At 44.5% G+C, this 15,499-nt stretch overlaps 1 protein-coding gene across 2 annotated transcripts; it reads right to left on the bottom strand.

The window, feature by feature from the left end:
* Window positions 1–673: 673 nt before the first annotated feature.
* On the bottom strand, window positions 674–14,871 carry echdc3 (enoyl CoA hydratase domain containing 3). 2 transcript variants are annotated; one of them, XM_048610497.1, is made up of 5 exons: window positions 14,664–14,867; window positions 13,468–13,589; window positions 10,867–10,964; window positions 9,322–9,522; window positions 674–799 (listed from the first exon to the last, which is right to left on the bottom strand). In XM_048610497.1, the coding sequence occupies exons 1-5, from the start codon at window positions 14,849–14,851 to the stop codon at window positions 794–796; spliced, it is 615 nt and encodes a 204-aa protein (XP_048466454.1). In that variant the 5' UTR covers window positions 14,852–14,867; the 3' UTR covers window positions 674–793. The 2 variants fall into 2 exon arrangements, with proteins under 2 accessions (XP_048466454.1, XP_020384845.1); XM_020529256.2 differs by lacking the exon at window positions 674–799 and adding an exon at window positions 6,112–6,741 and having other exon boundaries at window positions 14,664–14,871.
* Window positions 14,872–15,499: the final 628 nt, after the last annotated feature.

Raw genomic sequence — 15,499 nt, 5'->3', positions numbered from 1 at the left:
GGAAAAACTCATCTGGTTCACTAATGTCCTTCACTAAGTGCCATCCTTACCTGGTCTGACCTACATGTGACTCCAGACCCACAGCAATTACCCTCTGGGCAATTAGGGATGGGCAATAATTGCTGCCCTAGCCAGTGATGTCCATATCCCGTAAGTGAATAAATAAAGACTAACAGATTTGGTCAACTACAAATAGCATCAGTCTTTCTTTAATAGAGAGATGTCCCTGGTTGCTTGTCTAGTTACCTATCTATCTCCAATGATAATGCAGAAAATTGAAATGGCATTTGATGCTCCTGTCACTAACCAGGTGAATAGGTCTCGGGATCATTTGAACACGTCCCAGCTACTGCAACTGGAGCACACAACCAATCCTGGCATATTTCCATAATTCCTGGGTTTGGTCATGGTTCTTCGAGAATTACTAGGTAATTGGAGACTGGTCACTTTCATGTAAAAAAGAGGAAACAGAAAATTGAGGGGAATCAGTAAACACAGACAACACAGTCATTACTAAAATGAAACCTTGCATTAATGACCAAGTAGCTAACCAATGGCTTGGTGGCTTAATGGTCTCATGTAGTGTGTTATTAAACTGCACTGACTGGACATATCCTGATTTGAAACAAAAACAGAAACTCAGCAGGTCTGGCAGCATCTGTGGAGACAGAAACAGAATTAAAATGTTGAGATCAGTGATGTTTCTTCAGAGTATCCAGCTTTGATCCTTGGTGTGTGTTGAGTTTGTTAGCTTCAGCTGGGAGCAGTGGTTATTGTCTCACAGTGGATTTCTTCATTCCTGAGTTTAAGAAGCAAAATATTATTCTGAGTTTATTGTCCTTAATGTTTGTCCTGAGTCTCTCCCATTTCTAAATGTGTATGTATGATCACTGGGGATACGTTGGATGAGGTGGTACAGTTGCTGACACTCAGTATCAGAGTTCACATGTGAATATTGTGTTGATAAAGTCACCACTGTCTCACTGGGTCATAGTGCTACTCTCTCATTAGAGAGAGACAACTGGTGGTGGTTTAACCTGAGGGTCAGCACGCCTCAGGAGAGGACAGAGGTTGAGAAGGAGAGTCCTTCATGGTAGAATGAGACAGTGTGGGAATTGAACCCATGTTGTTGGCATCACACACCAGCCCTCCAACCAACTGGAAGTGGGGAGAGTAGATTAGCTCAGACAATTGCTCTACAATGTACAGTGATACCAACAGTGTGGGTTCAATCCCCACACCAGCTGAGGTTACCAAGAAGGAATCTCCTGCTCAACCTCACTTGAGGTATGGTAGCCCTCAGGTTAACCCATCAACATCTCTAATAAGAGGGCAGCCCTGTGGTTTATGGTAGGATTACGGTGTGTTTGAACTCAGGCGAGGCAAGAAGGGGATAACAGACAGGAAAGGAGCAGAACACACCACCAAAACAAATGGATGTGTTTGTAATGTTGAAACATCTTCATAATAATGAGTTTCCACTGTAGAAATTACAGTGGAATTTTGACGTAAAAGAAAAAAAATCAGAGTGGGAGTGGAATATTAGTTTGCTTTTGCTGAATAGACACATTAACCAATTTTGCTGCCATGCAGGCAGGACAGTTCATGTGTTAACAAAGGTCATTATCGGCTGGAACTGGCAGGAGTTGGGGAACAGCTTGGTGTCCTGCACTGTCCACTGCAGGTGAACGGTACCTGGCATCCTCTGAAACTAGGGGGAGTTTAGATGGAAACAGCAGCATTGCAGTTGTGTTAGAGGGGAACTGAGAGGCCTGGATTAACAATCTGGTCAAAGGAATTCAAATCAAACATTGCACATTTCAAAGTAAATCTGTGATTTAGAAATAAGCTTAAATCAGTAATGATGACAATATAATTACTCAATCATTGTAACTGTCTGGTTAATCATGTTGGGAGGTTTATTTAAGATTCTGAAGAGACATATGGTGGCAGTTAATTGTTAGAGTACCTGGGGTGGGGTGGTCGAGGGAGCTGTAAGACTGAGTTATCAATAAACTCTATCCACAAAGGAAGGTAGCTTAGGTTTCTGTCTCATTGACTGGTGTGGATCTGAACAATACTGTTTTATTTATGTCTTTTAGCGAGCCATCCATAACTGCTTTGGCTACACGTGACTCCCGACCTACAACATTGTGCTTGCGTCTTATCATTCCGAAATGGCCAGGCAAGTTACTCAGTCATCAAGGAAGTGACTCATCACCACACTCTCAAGGGCAATTAGGAATGAACATCAAACATTATTCATGATGTCCACATTCCATGGATGGATAAAAACATTTTAGGGGCGGGAGAAGCAGACATTACGGAATAATTAGGAAGGGAATTTGGTAAGTGCTTGAAGTGGGAATGTTGGCAGGATTGCAGGGAAGGGATGGGGAAATGGGATAAGCTGGACTGCTTTCGTAGACAGTCTTCACAGAATAGACAGGTTGAATAATTTCCTGTGTTGTAACATCTTTACGATTCTATGAAGCACAATATATGCAAACCACTTCTTGTTAGTAGAGATTAATATCAACACGGGTGTAAGAGGCAAAAGAAGATTTAATTTGCCATTTGAACCCCAGACTCTTCTTACAAATGTATTTAAAGCTATGTGAATCAAGGTTCCTCTTTCAATGCTTGGTTTCATAGCTGTACAGCTCTTAAAACCTGATTGAATTTTGCAATCTGCTAATCCAAAATGTCTGCAGCGGAGTGATGTAAAACTATGTTTAACAAAGGTTGTTACAAAAGGAACAATTATTAATCCTTGGGCTATGCAACTTGCAAGGAATGTGTTATCAAAAAGGTATGACTTCACACGCTGATTGCAAGGTTTGTTTATGGAAATTTCTTTGAAGTCTGTCAGATAGCAAACTGTGCAATCAAATCCCAAATTATCGCAACCAGTGTTGGAAAGAACACTGGAAACAAAAGTGCGCGTCACTTTATCTTTGCAGAATTTCACCTGAAACTACACAGAACCCCTTTCAGAATTATTTTCTCCCTCATTTTGTTATCTCGTAGATCCAATCTTTGAAGGCTGATTTTGTTCAATGGACAAGTTTGCAATCTACTGCCACCCTGAGGCTGAAATCAGAAGTTACACGACACCAGGTTACAGTCCAACAGCTTTCGGAGCACCGTTTGGAGTCCTGACTTCACCTGACAAAGGAGCAGCGCTTCGAAAGATTGTGATTTCAAATAAACCTGTTGGACCAGAACCTGGTGTTGTGTGACTTCTGATTTTGTCCACCCCAGTCCAAACACCGGCACCTCCACATCATGACTCCTGAGGCTGAACTGAGCTGTGACATTCCATAAGACTGTAAGACATAGGAGCAGAAATTAGGCCATTTGGCCCATCAAGTCTGCTCCACCAATCAATCATGGCTGATAAGTTCCTCAACCCCATTCTCCTGCTTTCTCCCCGTAACCCTTGATCCCCTTGATAATCAAGAACCTATCTATCTCAGTCTTAAATGTACTCAATGACCTGGCCTCCACAGCCTTCTGTGGCAGTGAATTCCACAGATTCACCACTCTCTGGCTGAAGAAGTTTCTCCTTATCCTCTGGAATCTTGAGGTGGAAACTTGAAGCTTCACTGAGGATCTTAAGAAATTCTGAATTAGGAGCAGTACAGCTGATCTCACCGTGGGATCAATTCCACTTTCCTGCCTGATCCCCATATCTTTGTAAATCTGTCTAACTCAGCCTTGAACCTAACCTTAAAATCAATGTCTCAGTCTCCATTGCTGTCCAGTGAAGAGAATTCCAAAACCACCTGAGAGAAGAAATTTCCCCTTATCTCTTTCTTTTATTTTGAACGTATCCTTATTTCTAGATTTGCCCTTCCTTTCCCGAAGGTGAAAAATCCTTTCAGCGTTAAGGCCCCTCAGAATGTCACAGGTTTCAATAACATCACCTCTCTTTCTTCTAAATTTCCCAAGTACCGGCTCAACCAGTTCAACTTTTCTTCATAACACAAACCCTTTCATCCTAAGAATTGGTGGGTGAAACTTCTCAGAAGTTGTTGGCTGGTAACTTTCCCATTCTTATGGCTCCATGCTGGGATAGGCTGTCAAGGATACTGATCCTGTGTTCCCACTGAATGAGAATTATTCACTTGGGAACTTTGAGAGTGGGTGTTAGCACACTGTACAACCATGGATTGGAGGGTCACTCATACATTGACACTGCAGTATGCTGACAAAGTATGACTGGAAAGCTGTTACCCCCTTGCAGGAGAGGCTACAACTACGAGAACACAGGGTAAAAATAAGGGATCTCCCATTTAAGACAGAGATGAAAATCTTTCTCTCAAAGGGTTGCGAGTGTATGAAATAATCTTCCCCAGAGAGGTGCAGGCAGGGTCATTGAACATTTTTAAGGCAGAGGTAGATAGATTCTTCACTGCCAAAGGTGTCAAAACGGGTAGCAGGTAAGCAGGAATATGGGTTAAGGCCAGAATCAGATCAGCCATGACCTTATTGAATGGAGGAGTAGACTTGAGAGGCTGAATGGCCTATCCATACTGAATGCTCCTTAACTTATATGTTCTTATGAGTAAGCAATCAGTGCAGAGACCCCAACAGATTTCTCTTTAGTAAGCCAGAAATGCTGAGGCCTATTATAACAACACCAGTGTACCCCAGCCATGACTCACTGATTCATTTCAAAGTGGGGAATAAACTTGACTTTCCCACATCCTTGTAAGAGAGCTATAGAAAAGCTACAAAGACGTTTTAGCACAAAGAACTCTATAAAGTGATATCCAGTAATGTCAGCATTAGGGTTGTTTGATCAGAGCTGAGAAGCTACAAAGATCTCTTCCAGAAGGCAAACTGGACGGCAACAGAAAGAAGGATCGACCTGGTTGTAGTGGGATGACAGATGTTACATAGCAGTTACAGAGGAGTGTGTGAGGATGGTACAAGACCGATGTGAGTGCAGTGCACCATAGTGAGAATAACTACAAGCAGCAACTGCACAGTCAGGTAATGACAGACATTGTTAAACTCCCTGAGCTTTCAGGAACACAGAACTCCCCTTCAATTCTTAGCAGAAAAAAAATTAACAACTGAACAGTTCACACAGGTAAGAGGGACAGAAACCGGGTAAGACAGATTTGTATGGACTGACCGAGGACCATAAGATGAGATAAGGAGAATTTGTTGGTGACCAATGAGTTGATTTGAACTGGAATGTAGTGAATGAAGGGGCAGTAGAAACAGATCCTGCAGTAGCTCTTAAAAGGAGAATTGGATAAATACTTAAAAAGGGGCATTAAAGGGAAAAGGGAGAGCTGGAGAGTGTGATAAATGGACAGCTCTTCTAATGAGTGGGTACCGATACGATGGGCTGAATGGTGTGCATCCTGTGCAAAATCATTCTATAATCTATCAGAATGTTTCTTTGCATTTTCATTACATTCCCAAAGCAAGTAATTAATGTTTAAAACAATTATTTGTTAATGGGATGTGGGTGTCGCTGGCTGGGCCAGTATTTATTGTCCATCCTTGTTGCCCTTGAGAAGGGGTGATGAGCTGCCTTCTTGAACTGCTGTCATCCCTGTACTGTAGCTTGAGGGAATTCCACAATTTTGACCCAGTGACAGTGAAGGAACGACGATATATTTCCAAGTCAGGACGGTGAGTGGCTTGGAGAGGAAATTGCAGGGGTTGGTGTTCTCATGTATCTGCTGCCCTTGTACTTCTCGATGGAAGTAGTCACCTGGGTTTGGAAGGCACTTTTGAGGAGGCCTAGTGAATTTCTACAATGCATCTTGTAGATAGTAGACATTGCTGCTACTGAGCATCGGTGGTGGAGGGAGTGAATGTTTGTGGATGTGGTGCCAATCAAGTGGGGGCTGCTTTGTCCTGGATGGTGTCGAGTTTCTTGAGTGTTGTTGGGGCTGCACTCATCCAGGCAAGTGGGGAGTATTCCATCACACTCCTGACTTGTGCCTTGTAGATGGTGGACAGGCTTCGGGGAGTCAGGACGTGTATTCCTCGCCTCTGACCTGTTCTTGTAGCCACTGTGTTTATGCAACAAGTTGAGTTGAGTTTCTCGTCAGTGGTGAGCCCCAAGATGTTGATAGGGGGGGAATTCACTGACGGTAACACCATTGAATAAGAAGGGGCAATGGTTAAATTGTCTCTTATTGCAAATGGGGGTCAATGCCTGGCACTTGTGCGGTACAAATGCTACTTTTTTACTCAGTTACCATCTCCTTTATTTATTTATAATAACGTCCATTTTATATTTACAACTCATTCCAGTTAGAAATGAACTCCCCTGAAAGGAATCGCATCTCACATTGGAAAATGTAATAGCAATTAGGCTTCAGAATAGTGCTTCTTTATTTGGAAACACTGCACACCACACCCAGGCAACAGAGGTTGTTATTCGTGTGCCTTTTCCGTGGAATGTGTCCACACAGGTTTCCTCTTCTGGATGAAGGACTGAATTCCTTCCTGACCATCTCTCAGTGCCAGGTTATCCACCATGACGTGTGCAGCGATTCGATACGCTTCGTTTCGGTTCTGGGCCATTTGCTTGTAAAACGTGGCTTTTCCCAGCGCAATAACAGGCCTGCTTGCTTCGCAGATTTTGTTTGCAATTTTCACAGTCACCTCGTCCAGTTTGTCCTCAGGCACCACTTGGCTAACCAGTCCATGCAGCAGTGCATCCTGGGCAGAAATAGGCTCTCCGGTAAACAGCATTTCTAAAGCAACCTGTCACAAGTAGAATTTATTCAAATCTTCCGCACAAAAAAAGCTGAGCAAACAAATACTTCCCTTCCCTGTCCTCCCCTGAACATATTGGCACAAAGTCAGAAGTCACATGGCACCAGTCATAGTCCAACAGGTTTATTTGAAATCACAAGCTTTCGGAACTTTGTGTTATAAATACGCAATGATCTGGAGGTGCCGGTCTTGGACTGGGGTGGACAAAGTCAGAGGTCACCTGATGAAGGAGCGGCGCCCCGAAAGCTCGTGATTTCAAATAAACCTGTTGGACTATAACCTGGCGTTGTGTGACTTCTGGCTTTGTCCACCCCAGTCGAACACCAGCGGCTCCACGTATTCTCCACAGGCTGCAGTGTCTTTTTAATTTTCACACTTTCATATCATTTATACAGGCCGTCCCTGGGTTGTGAACAGGTGCCGTTTGTGAGTCTATTCGCAAGTTGATTTGTACGCAAGTCGAAACACAAAGCAAGGCAATAAAAAAATAGCCGTTCACAAGTCCAGGAAACAATCATCTGTCGGATCTTTAAAATTGCACTCCTGTATGGAATCGCGTGCGTGAATGCGAGCATTTATAAGTCAGACATTTGTTAATTGGGGAGGCCTTATATAAATTATTTGGATGAAGGGACTGAAGGTAGATAAATTTGCTGATGACATAAACACAGGTATGAAAGTGAGTTGTGAAGGAGTCTACAGAGAGTTAAGTGAGTGGGCAAAGATCTGCCAGTGGAGTATGATAAGAGAAAAACAGCAAATGTCCATTTTAGCAGAAAGAATGCAAAAAAGAAGCATATTATCTAAATGGGGAGAGGTACAGAGCTCTGAGATGCAAGGATTGATTTCCTGTCCTTCTTCGATGTGCTGTGGGATCTTTAATATCAATCGAAGGGAACAGACTGGGCGTTTTGGTTTATGGTCTCATCCAAAACATGTGGATGTGGGCCATTCAGCCCCTTCAGCCTGCTCTTCCATTCAATGAGATCATGGCTGATCTGTTTGTGTTTCATATTCCACGTTCCCATCTATTCCTGGTTACACCTCTGGATGTCCCAGCGCACCAATCACAGCCTAGTCCGCAGGTCCAGCAAGAATCGGAAAAGCTAACGGAATGTTATGGATTATTGTGAGGGGAAGTGAATGCAACAGTAGGGAGCAGGTATACAGGGCACTGGTCAGACCACATGTGGAGTAATGTGTGTAGGACTGGTCACTGTACTTACAGAGGATGTCAACTTGCTAGAAACAGTTCAGAGAAGGTTTATTACATTAATGCCTGGAATGAATGGATTGCCTTATGAGGTAAGGCTAGACAGGCTGGGCCTGTATCCTCTGTAGTTTAAAGGATTGAGTTGACTTAATTGAAACATATAAGATCCTGTGGGGACTTGACGGGGTGGATGTGGGAAGGATATTTCCCCCTTTGAGAGAATCTAGAACAAGGGGTCATGGCTGAATAATAAGTGGTCACCCACTCAAGTTAGAGATGAGGAAAAATTCTTGATGACCAAGGGAATGAAAAATGATTGGGGTTATGCAGGAAAGCAGAGTTGAAGTTAAAATCAGATCAGGGTCTTTACTGAATGGGGAGCAGGCCCAAAGGGCTGAGTGGCCTACTCATGTTCCTTGTTTGTATGTTCTTGGGTTGGGAAGAATCAAAGAGCACCAGGATGAGGGAATGCCTTTTATTGGGAAGACAGGATCAGCCTGATAGAGGACGGTGCGAGTTCAAGTCTCACTCCAAGATCTGAGCCAGGGATGTCTTATGGAGGCAGGGACATTGTATATTTTTAAGGCAGAGCTAGATAGATTTCTGTTAGTCAAAGCAATCAAAGGTTATCGTGAATATGAAACACAAACAGATCAGTCATGATCTTATTGAATGACAGAGCAGGCTGAAGGGGCCAAATGGCCCACTCTGCTCCTAACTCACATGTTTTGGATGTTACTTTAAACTGAGGCCCAGCCTGCTCCCGCACCCCCCTCCCCCAGATCGATACTAAAGATCCCTTTGTACATCAGGGACATCAATCCTTGCCTCCTGATCAATAACTACCCCTCAACCAATATCACTGACTGACAGCAGACTTTCTGATTATTTGTTGTTTCTGGGTAAAATTGATTGCTGCGTTGTCAACATTACAACAGTGACTACATCTCAAAAGTACTTCACTGTTTACGAAGAGCACTGGAATTGCTGGGGTCATGAAAGGCGCTATAAAAATGCAAGCTCTTTCCTTTTCTGCCAATAGTCCGGCAGCTAGAGTATCAGGACTTTAACAATCAGCAGCCCTTCACAGAAATCAATGGCATTTCTAATTGCACATGTTTTCCAATGCCGTAGGGGGATCACATTTATGATTACACACTTGTAACTGCTGAAAATATTAATTGAGTGGTTTCAGTCACAAGCTCCTGAGAGCTTGCGAGAAAAGCAGAGAGTTGGGCAATTTGTGAACGAAAGCACCGAGCGAGATTCGGGGAGTTTGTGATATGAACCGACTGTATTGCGAGCACAAAGTCGCGGGATTTAAAGCTGCTGGGTGTCTACAGCGACGCACGTACCTTCCGAGGAAGAGATCGGCCCACTGCAACAGCTGGCGTGGAACAGAAGAGCCCGACGTTGACTCCTGGAGTGGCAAACTTTGACTTCTCTGATACCACAGCAATGTCGCAACTAGCAACGAGCTGACAACCAGCAGCGGTGGCTAAACCATTAACTTTCGCAATGACTGGCACTGGGATATCCTGAATCAAATTCATCACCTGTAAGTTATAGAAAGTCTGATCAGCAGAGGTAATCTTTAATTGTACTGCCACCCTGCTCCTGAAATCCCTTCACTCGAGATCATTTCCCAACCCTCCCCCGGTATGCCCAGCTTTCTACAGGGATACTGCATGTCTCTATTATCTCTACACAGCACTTTTGATCGCCAGCAGGCAAATTGACCGTGAGGGCCTCACAATTAAGCCTGATCCCATCCACTTGAAGGGATCTGTACAGTTCAACTCGTGTCCAGTTTCCGAAACTATGCAATTGGTGGTTAGTCAAGTCAAGGAAATGTGCAGCCACATAAATGGCTCAGAAATTATTGTCAGGGCCGGATGGCTACTCAACAAGGCAAGGACTTGCCATTGTATCAGACACTTCAGAATATTACTGTCCTGTCCTGAACCTTCATCCTTTAACAATGGGGGGGTTGAGGGGGTGGGGGGGATCAGTTAGCTTAGATGGCTGGTTTACAATACAGCGTGATACCACCAACATGGGTTCAATTCCCACACCGGCCAGGGTTCCCATGAAGGACCCTCCTTCTCAACCCCTCCCCTCGCCTGAGAGATGGTGACTCTAAGGTTAGACCCACCATCTGTCATTTCCCTCCTTTTATTCATTGATGGCTAGGTCAACACTTATTGTCCATCCCTAACGGCCCTGAGGCCACTTAAATGCCAACCGCATTGCTGTGGGACTGGAGTCACATGTAGGCCAGACCAGGCAAGGATGGCAGATTTCCTTCCCTGAAGGACTTTAGTAAACCAGATGGGTTTTTCCTCCTGACAATTGACAATGAATTCATGGTCATCATTAGATTCTTTATTGAATTCAAATTCCACCATCTGCCACGGCAGGATTTGAACCTGGGTCCCTGGAACATTACCTGGGTCTCTGGAAGAAGGGTCTAGGCCCGAAACGTCAGCCTTCCTGCTCCTCTGATGCTGCTTGGCCTGCTGTGTTCATCCAGCTCTATACCTTGTTATCTCATATTCTCCAGCATCTGCAGTTCCTACTATCTCTGGATTAACAGTTCACTGATAATACTAATAGGCTACTGCCTCCTTTTTCCAATGGGGGAGCAGCCCTATGGACTGGTATTCTACTTTTAGTGACCATGCCAACAGCTCCTTGGGAATTGAAATCCCACATTTGCTCCCTAAATCTCTCCATCTCTTTCAGATTCCACCTCATTATCTCCTGATGTAGTTCATTGTTAAATGTGGCTTAATAATCACCTTTATTTTATTCTGTTAAAGTAACAATAAGTTGCTGTTAAAGGCACGGCATAAGTGTCATTGTTATTCATTCCATTAAATATAAAATGATCAGCTTACTTCAGTGCAGACTGCAAAAACCTCAGCATGATGATCCCATCCTTCAGCAGACGTTAGTTCCTTGAGGTTGTGGCCAGATGAAAATACAGGTCCCTCAGCTGCACACACCAATCACACAGTATCAGCCTCAAATGGAAATATGGTACTAATATTACAATTAGAATAAATAAAAGCATTTCTAGCAATGACCCGTGAACATTTTCTTTCGTTAAGTAAAAGTTTATTGTTTCCTTGCTTTCTGCATTCTCAGATCGCTGGTCTAAGTGAGGGTGTGGGGAGAGTGAGAGTGACAGATATAGAGAGGGAGTGGGAAAGAGACAGAGAGAGAGAGAATGTAAGAGTGGAAGAGAGACAGTGAGGATGACGGAGAGAGTGAAGGAGAGAGACAGTGGAAGGGAGATTCAGAAAGCCGGAGTGGAAGAAGGAGAGAGAGAGATGCACAGTGAGGGTGGGAGAGAGAGAGTCAGAGAGAGCGAGAGAAAGAGAGAGAAGCAGTGAGAGTGGGAGAAAGAGACAGAGAGGGAGAAGGAGAAAAAGAGAGACACAGTGAGAGTGGGAGAGAGAGTCAGAGAGGGAGAAGGAGAGAGAGACAGAAAGTAAGAAAGAGAGAGAAGGGGCAGAGTTGGGACTTTGGCACTAAGTTAAAATGCTGAGAGAGCTGGTACAAACATAATGGGTGAGGTGGCCACTTCTGCACCATAACAATTTTGTAATACTGCGAGAGATGGAGACAGCTTGAGAGAGAGCCGAGATGTTTCCCACAGCAGTTTACAGAAGACAGAGGCCATTCAATCCATCAAACCCTTGTTTACTGGACTGTTGAACCAAAAACATGGCCAGAATGTTTCTGCTGGCTCTGTCTCCTACCCCAGCAGTGGAGAAGTCGGTGGTGATCGCTTTCCCACTAATCAGGGACCTCCCTTGGCTATTTAACCCTGGAGATGGGGGAGGTGGAACGTGGGGTTGTAGAGGAGGCAGGAAGGCCCAGACCTTGGGGGAAGTAGTCCTTTGATCTCTAAAGGGGGTCAGTAACAGGGATACTCATTCCATCTAGCTCTCCCTCCTGAGGTACGGTTACCTGACAGCACCAGTTATACAAAGGCATTGGTGACGCCACCTCTCCAAACTGTGCATGGTTTTTGTCTCTTTATGTAAAGAAAGATGGAAATAAATTGTAGCCTGGTCAAAGGAAACTTATTGGAAGGAGCGGATTGTTTTCTGACAAGTAGAGACAGGGCTGCTTTTGTTTCCAGTGAGTTTACGAAAGTGGGAGGTGACTTGAATCCTGAAAGGTCTTGACCGGTGTTCGTGGAAAGGAGACCAAAAATAAGAGATGCTACTTTAAAATTAGGATCACCCTTTTAGGTCAGAGCTGAAGAGATATCTCTTTTTTCTCAGTGTTGTACAACGTTAGAACCTTCTGCCTTGGAAGGCAGTGGATGGGGTTAATTGAATATTTTTAAAGCCAAGGTAGACAGATTCAGATTGGTTCTGAGGGTCACTGGATCCAAAACGTTAACTCTGCTTTCTCTCCACAGATGCTGCCAGACCTGCTGAGTTCCTCCAGCAATTTCTGATTTCCAGCATCCACAGTTCTTTCAGTTTTTCTAAAGACATTCTTGTTAGGCAAAGGAATTGGGGGTTATTGGGGATAGTTGGGAATGTGGAACAGATCAGCCACGGTCTTATTGAGCAGTAGTGTAGGATTAAAGGTCTGAATGGCCTACTTATGCTGCTAAATTGTACGTTACTCATAACTCAGTTCCCTGCATGTTTTTTCCCCGTTCCTTCTCTCCTGAGAAGCTAACCCTTTCCTGGGATACAGTTTTGCCGATGCTATACGCCCCCTGGTGGTTGTCCCAGGTTTCCTGTGTGAGTTTTGACAGTTATCTCCTTTGCAAGTTCCAGGCCACAGCCTGCTCCTGAGCTTACCCAAACTCTGAATCAACGCAGAAGAGAGAAACCAGGAGCTGGATTGAGCACTCACTAATTTGCCACTATATTTCCCAGAGTGATTTATAACGCCTCAATTAGTGCTCTACATGGGATCATCTAAGCCAGTAGAATCATAGAATCACAGAGGCCTTTGGCCCATAGAATCTGCACTGCCAAAAATACCACCACTACCTACACTAGCCCCACAGCCTTGAATGTTACGACATTTCGAGTGCTCATCCAAGTACTTTTTAAAGGTACAAAGGGAGCATTCATAGTATCCCTACTGTGTGCAAGCAGGCCACTCAGTCCATTCCAACCCTCCAAACAGCACCTCACCCAGATTTACCCTGCTACCCTGCATAATCCATGTCTACTGGATGCTATGACCAATTTAGCATGGCCAATCCACCTAGCCTGCACATCTTTGGACTGTGGGAGGAAACCGGAGCACCCGGAGGAAACCCAAACAGACACGGGGAGAATGTGCAAACTCCACACAGACAGTCGCCCGAGGGTGGAATTGAACCCGGGTCCCTGGCGCTGTGAGGCAGCAGTACTAACCACTGAGCCACTGTGCCATCAGTGTCATTTCTCTAGCTACGTTTTACTTTACCACATGATCTAAGTAGGTCTGTTAAATGTTAAAACCCATGCTGGAATTACCTGAAATCACAATAACGCGGAGGTCATTGCTTTCTGCTTCGTGGAGGAGGTCTCTGCGCAGAGATTCCAACATGGCCAGCGACAGAGCATTCCTCTTATGTGGGTTATTCAGAACGATGGACCTAGACAGGAGACAAAACTATTTTCTAGAGACACACTGGCAATGGAGGCAGCCCAGAGAAGGTTCGCCAGGTTGATACCAGGAAGGGAGCGACTGCTTTATGAGGTGAGGTTCAGTAGGTTGGGCCTGTACTCACTGGAATTTAGAGAGGTGAAAGGTGACACCTCATTGAAACATACAGGTTTCTTCAGGGGCTCAACAGGGTAAATGCTTAGAGGATGTTTTCCATCATGGGGGAGTCTGGGTTCACACAGTATCCTCTCAGAATGAAAGGGTGGCAATTTAAGACTGAGATGAAGAGGAATTTCTTCTCTCAAAGGGTTGTGAGTCTTTGGGACTCCTTGCCACCAAGAGCTGTGAGGATGGAGTCCTTGTGTATATTTAAGGCTGAATAAGTTCTTGACCAGTCGGGGAGTCAAAGTTTATGGGGAAAATGCAGGAGAGTGGATGTGAGGAGCGTTGGATCAGCCATGATCCTATTGAATGGAGCAGGCTCGAGGGGCTGAACGGCCTACTCCTGTTTGCAAATCTTAAATATCTCTGTTTTGTTGTCCATTTAGGAAAGCAGCCTCTTTGACCTTGCATTCGAATACCTCCCACAAACTACTGCTCGAGTCTTTCATAACTGGATTGGCCCCCTGTGTTTGTTATTCCCTGGATGGGGGCATTTCTGGTGAGGCCAGCAGTTATTGCCCATCCCTAACTGCCCAGAGGGTGGTTAAGAGTCAACCACATTACGGTGTGCCAGGAGCCACAGGATGACAGTTTCCTTCCCTGAAGGATATTAGTGAGCCAGATGGGTTCAGCAGCGATGAACTCATGGTCAGATTTTTTTTGTACTATTCCACCATCTGCCATGGGCGGAGATTTGAACCTGAGTCCCCAGGGCATTAGCTGGGTCTCTGGATTAACAGTCCAGCGATCATACCACTAGGCCACTGCTCTCCCAGCTCTGCGAAAGGTACGGTACAAGGTCAAGGTGCTATTATTGCCAATTTATCTGAAGGAGAACAGTGCCCTGAACCTGTGTAATTTCTAGTGGGTAGTGTCTGGGTCAGTCCATGTCCCCACCAACCTGATCCCATCCTTCTGAGTTCTGACAGTCAGTTTATCACATTGAGCTCTTTCACTGGCACAGCGGCCTGGTGTATAAACAAACGATACGTTTCCCGTGGTGTCTGTCCCCTGGAAAAGCCGAATGGAGGGTCTTGCAAAGTTTCTCATTTTCCTGAAATATCTTGCAGCAGCGGCCACACTCCCCATGGTGCTGCCACCCCTGTTCAGACAACACAACAGTCCCAACACAACCTAAAACTCACATATAAAGTTCCACCTACTTTACAGTCCGTGCCAGAAGATTGCTTGCTTTTTCTCATTTTTGTTTCGGGGAGGCAATGGCCCAGTGGTATTTATTGTGAGACCATTCATCTGGAGACCCAGGTAATGTTCTGGGGGCCTGGGTTCAAAATTTGTCAAGGCACACGGTGGAATTTGAATTCAATAAAAACCTGGAATTAAATGTCTAATGACGACCGTGAATCCATCGCTGATCATCAGAAAAATCCATCTGGTTCACTATTGGAAACTGCCGTCCTTACCTGGACTGGCCTACATGTGACTCCAGACCCACAGCAATGTGGTTGACTTTTAACTGCCCTCTGGGCAATTAGGGATGGGCAATAAATACTGAACCAGAGATGCTCACATCCTGTGAATGAATAAAAATAAATCATAAATGCTGTTTCGTTGTAAATTATAATCTTTCCAATTTGACCATGTTTTATTTTCTGTTTGATCTGCTTTGATAATACCTCGCAAAATAATATGGCTTTTTTGTTTGAGTGGACTTTCACTGCCCCTTTCACCTTGAACAAATCTCACTTCAAACACTTCCCCAAACATTGACGCTAA

Source organism: Rhincodon typus, chromosome 22, assembly GCF_021869965.1.
Source record: "Rhincodon typus isolate 14 chromosome 22, sRhiTyp1.1, whole genome shotgun sequence".
Classification (NCBI taxonomy): domain Eukaryota; kingdom Metazoa; phylum Chordata; class Chondrichthyes; order Orectolobiformes; family Rhincodontidae; genus Rhincodon; species Rhincodon typus.
Note: the sequence above shows the minus strand (reverse complement) of the source record. Positions and strands in the feature narration are given on the sequence as shown.